Here is a 4920-nt window from a genome sequence, read left to right on the forward strand (position 1 = left end):
GATGTCCAACTGCATATTCCCATAGTGGAGTTGTCCCACCATTGTTTGTGTTTTGTGCACAGGGACCAGATGCTGCAGTTCAGGACTCTACCCATCAGACAAGTGTCAACAACATATGTGTTCTGCTGTATTTTACAAGCTTTTTCTTATCACCTCTATTCCTTGTGCCTGTGCACAAAACCATTACATGGATGAATGGTTACTACTGGCACCATGTCGTCAGATGGCAAAATGTCACACCCAGATTCTGCTTTCCGAAGCAACCAAGGAAGGATTCCTTATCAGAGCCAAAAAATGTATTCTCACTCCAACTCAATATATTGCCCATCTGGCTGCAAAAAGATAGGCTAGAGAGTCTTGTATCATGCAACATTTCTGAATTGTGTGTATTACTGATCAAGCTACTGTAAGTATAGCTGCAGAAGTAATTTTGCATAAAAAAGGTTTAGGGTTGGATTGGACACTGTGACTTGGTGTTTATGTATATATAATAGGTACTATTAAATGCAGTTATCTATAAATGACATGAAATCTTTCAAAATACACAGTCAGACTACTTGAAATTCAGCTAATAGGACACCAGCATTCTGAAATTTAGACATTTCAACTTAGCATTTTAATTGTATATTTATCAGGTATGTTAAGTTTACTTGGAGAACAAATAACGTCATTGAAAAGAAATTTGGACTTACTGGCATTGAAGAAAACAGACAAGTCAATTGTGCTGTATCCAGATGAGGTAAGCCTTGTGGAATTATCAATTAGAAATATTTTACAAAGTTTTTGCATTGTGATATTAGTATACAATTTTAGAAATATTGCAGTGGCAACATATGCTCATAAATATATGAATGTAGTAAATGATGCCAAATTCTAGACATTTTACGTTTTGATGATTATGACATGTGCATACTGTGTTGTTGGAAAATCATTGAAATAACTAAATATTTCATGCTAGTTTTAAATGAAAGTTTCTAAAATATTTTATGATAAAATAAGTGTTTTGAAAATGTATATGTAATTTATTTTAGCTAACCCAATTAACTGGTGAATAATAAACATTTTTATTAACGATTTTTATTCATTTAGAATTTAAACTTATCTCCTGATTCATCTGTTTTTGTGACCAAATGGATCCCATCAATTACTCTTAGTGAACAAAAAGTGAGTGCTTTCAAATATTGGTGTTAAATGTTAATATAAAAAATAGATATTAGAAAGAATAAATGTTGAAGCTTGTTATGCTCTTACTTGTAAAGTAGTTTATAATTGGATGATTTGTTCAATAGAAAGTGTGTGCATTCTCTAGAAAAGTCTTCAAAGTTGAAGATTATAAAGTTTTCAATGTATGGAAATGTAAGATGTTACATTTTTTAGATATAACAAGAGGTTCTCTATTACTGAATCTAAAGTGAAAGTTAACAAATTCTCATGATTTTTTGGAATATATAAATTAGTTTACTAACTTGATTGAAGAGTATGTTCAAAGTAAATAAATAAATTTATTTTAATGGAAATATATTTGTAGTAATTTTTCTTTACTTGTCTGATTTTAATATTTAGTGCAGTAGTAAGTTACCAATATAAATACTGAGGTAAAATATTTTTTATAAAACTAAATTGTTTAATTTTTTTATGCAATTACATATAGGTTTTACTTTAAACTTGTTTTATTTTATAAATGGTATATGTGTTGAACTATTAATACTTCTTTTGTTTTAATGCTAATTTATTTTAGTCCTCAGAAACACAGAAAGTATCCAGTACAATAGATAACACAGTTGAAAAGCTATTGCTCTTTGGACAAAATGTCAGTGTTAGAAGTGGTTTTGGTTTGTTCATGACAGTTACAGAAAAAGCTGATGAACAACTAAAACTGCCAACAAATTTAATGGTAAGTAATTACTCTACAACAAATTTCAGTTAATAATTGAAAATTATAGTATCTTTTTATTATAAATAAAACCATTTTCTTCAATATTCAGTTGCATTTTTGACATGTCTTAGGATGCACAGGTAACCTTTTCTTGTACATTTTTGGTCTTTGGGTTTGGATAAAAGCAGGAAAATTCATTTTTGATTGCTTATTTTACATTATATTATTGTTTTATAGGATACAAAAATTAGTGAGATTTCAAGTTTTTAGTATTATTTCATGTATGTAGTTTATTATCATTGCACCCTTAGTGCAAGAAAAGCTAATGTAAATGTTGATAATTTCTGAACATAAATAACACCATAACTAAAAGTAAATTTCTTAAAATTAAAATACATTAATAAAGAATCAGGACTGGTTACCACACACACACACATATATATATATATATATTTCTATATTAAGGGTAATGAGTAGTCTCTGACATGGGTTTATAAAGCAAATTTCTCTGTATTATTTCGAGCATCTAAATAGGACACAGCATCACTCACAAGTAGGCCCGTGTTCCTATTGGATGCTTTAGGGGAATCCCCGGGCTGAACCAAAACCACAATCAAAACTCTCAAGTAATTGGTTACAGCTCGGTTGTGTTAGCCGGTCACCTATTTACTTGTACTGCTACACCCATGTGCTGTAAGTGATATTGCCTCAAAGTGCTAATATCGCCTGCTAAACCAAACTTTTCTGTAGCTTTCATAGTTCTACAGGGTGGAGGTCAACCTGTCATAAGTTCAAGCACACTCAGCTTGTTTCTAGGCAATGCTTCTTACGTTGCTTAACCTTGTTTTTCTAGTTCATCCACGTGTCTTAGTGGCTTACAAGAAATACAACTATTAATCTAATTTTATTCTTAAACTTTCTAAGTTAATAAAAACTCATAAAACATCGAAGCAATTGTAAATTCCCTCAAAAATAACCCAAATGCTTCATAAGTAGTGTAAATTAGTTATTATAATGTAGCTTGCATGACCTAATAATTTGAGTTTGGAAAATCAATAATGATTATAGTAATACATACAATAAATCAACATACAAAACTAATAGCTCATAATCATTATAGATTATATTTAGTCATCAATTGGCTACTTTCATTATTATTTGTATTTTTGGCTGGAATTCAATAAAACTGATCAAGCTGCACCAACTTAAGATATTTTATATCAGGTTGATCCCATACTAGGCTATTACTGCAAATTACGTCTAATGAAAGCAATTAGGATTTTTTATTAAGTTAAACAGTGATATCAAATATACATAATTATATGTAATATTTTGTCCATTATCATTTAACACATTAACTATGATAAAAAACTGTAAAACATTTCAGTTATGTAGTATTTAAATATATACATAATTTTATTAGAACTGGGTGATTTAATCAATTAATGGATATAAAAATCACCTATAAGCAGCAATAACATTAATTAGTGTCACGTAAACTAACTAAATAATCAAAATTATGATTAAATCAATTGTAACAAATAATCAACTAATCATAATTAGCATTTCTGATTATTTTCATTGTCAACTATTCCAGCAATCAATTAATTGAAGTTCCAGTTATATTGATTGTCAAGAAAATAATCAACTCAAAATTAGGGTTTCTGATTTTCACTATTTTTGATTATCTCAATTATCCAAGTAATTAAAATATTGTTATAATGTTTGTTTGTTAAGCACAAAGCTACATAATGAGGTATCTGTGTTCTGTGCAATTTTAGCTTTATAAGTTTTTTTATTTCAAGTTAAGCTTTTGTGATTTGGGGAGGGGGCTTGTAATTTAAGTGTCTCAGGTTCATTTCCCATTGCCACTGACTCCCAGTGGCTCAGCAGTAACTCTGACACACCACTAAAAACTGAGTTTTAATGCTCATGGTGGACACAGCACAGATAGCTCTTTGTGTAGATTTGTTCTTAACAACAAACAAACCCAATGCCATCAAACTGCTCACCCTGTCTTTGTTAATGTAAATTTACTAAGACTTTCTGTCACTGTGACTAATTTTGAACTGCTGACTAGAAGTTAAGGCAATTGCAGTTAATCAAATGCAGTTGATTAGCAAATACCACTAATTATCCAACTCTATAATTTATACAATAAACAAAACATGTTTATCAGTTATTTTTAATTTTATCCATTTGCTGCAGTGAAAATCATACAAACTAATTGTTAAAACTGTATAAGCTGAATAAGAGTACACTAATGCTGATTATCTGGCTAGGTGTATGAAAAATACTAGCTTGCTACATGTTTTGGAGTTTCTTAGTTTCATATTTCCATGGTGATTACATGTGAAAATATTTGGTATTTTTAAAATAATTGTATATTCAAATTATATAATTATCTGAATACCATTTAAATTAACATAACATAATGTTTAGGGACAACATATGACCTATTGGTCCATCTTGGCTGTCCCATCCTCTAAAATAAACTAAAACTATTATTAAATAAATTTTTTAAAAATCTTAAAGCCAGCCCTTATCATTTATTATACTTATCAAGGTTTCTCTTAAACTCACTTAAATTTACTACCTCCACAACATCTGAAGGCAACCCATTCCAAAGGCCAACCACCCTGTTAGAAAAATAAAACTGCCTTAGCTGAAGCTGACTCCTGCTCTGCCAAAATTTATATATGCATCCCCTAGTCCTACTATTTTCACTGTTAAGTATGAAATAAGATTATGCATCAACACTATCAATTCTCTTTATAATCTTAAACATCTCAATCAGATCCCCTCTAACTCTTATTTTTTCAAGAGAAACAATTTGGGAGATTTCAACCTCTCCTCATATGACAATCCCACCATCTCAGGCATCATTCTAGTAACCCACATTTGAACCTTTTCCAATAGTTCAATGACCTTCCTAAGATAAGGAGCCCAAGACTGAACACAATATCCCAAATGTGGCTTAACCAGTAACTTATACAATAAAATTATAACCTCTCTAGGCTTTTATTTAATATTTCTATAGATAG

The 4920-nt window shown here is 30.0% G+C and overlaps 1 protein-coding gene across 1 annotated transcript in view; it reads left to right on the forward strand.

Annotated features, from left to right (window-relative positions):
* The first annotated feature begins 734 nt into the window (after window positions 1–734).
* The window catches only part of LOC111086778 (dynein heavy chain 6, axonemal-like), a 54111-nt gene continuing 49925 nt past the window's right edge, over window positions 735–4920 (forward strand). The window contains exons 1-3 of the mRNA XM_022391013.1: window positions 735–739; window positions 1290–1356; window positions 1739–1894. Coding sequence (XP_022246721.1) covers window positions 735–739; window positions 1290–1356; window positions 1739–1894 — 228 coding nt within the window. The remainder of the gene's footprint in view (window positions 740–1289; window positions 1357–1738; window positions 1895–4920) is intronic.

Source organism: Limulus polyphemus, unplaced genomic scaffold (genome assembly GCF_000517525.1).
Source record: "Limulus polyphemus unplaced genomic scaffold, Limulus_polyphemus-2.1.2 Scaffold1424, whole genome shotgun sequence".
Classification (NCBI taxonomy): Eukaryota; Metazoa; Arthropoda; class Merostomata; order Xiphosura; family Limulidae; genus Limulus; species Limulus polyphemus.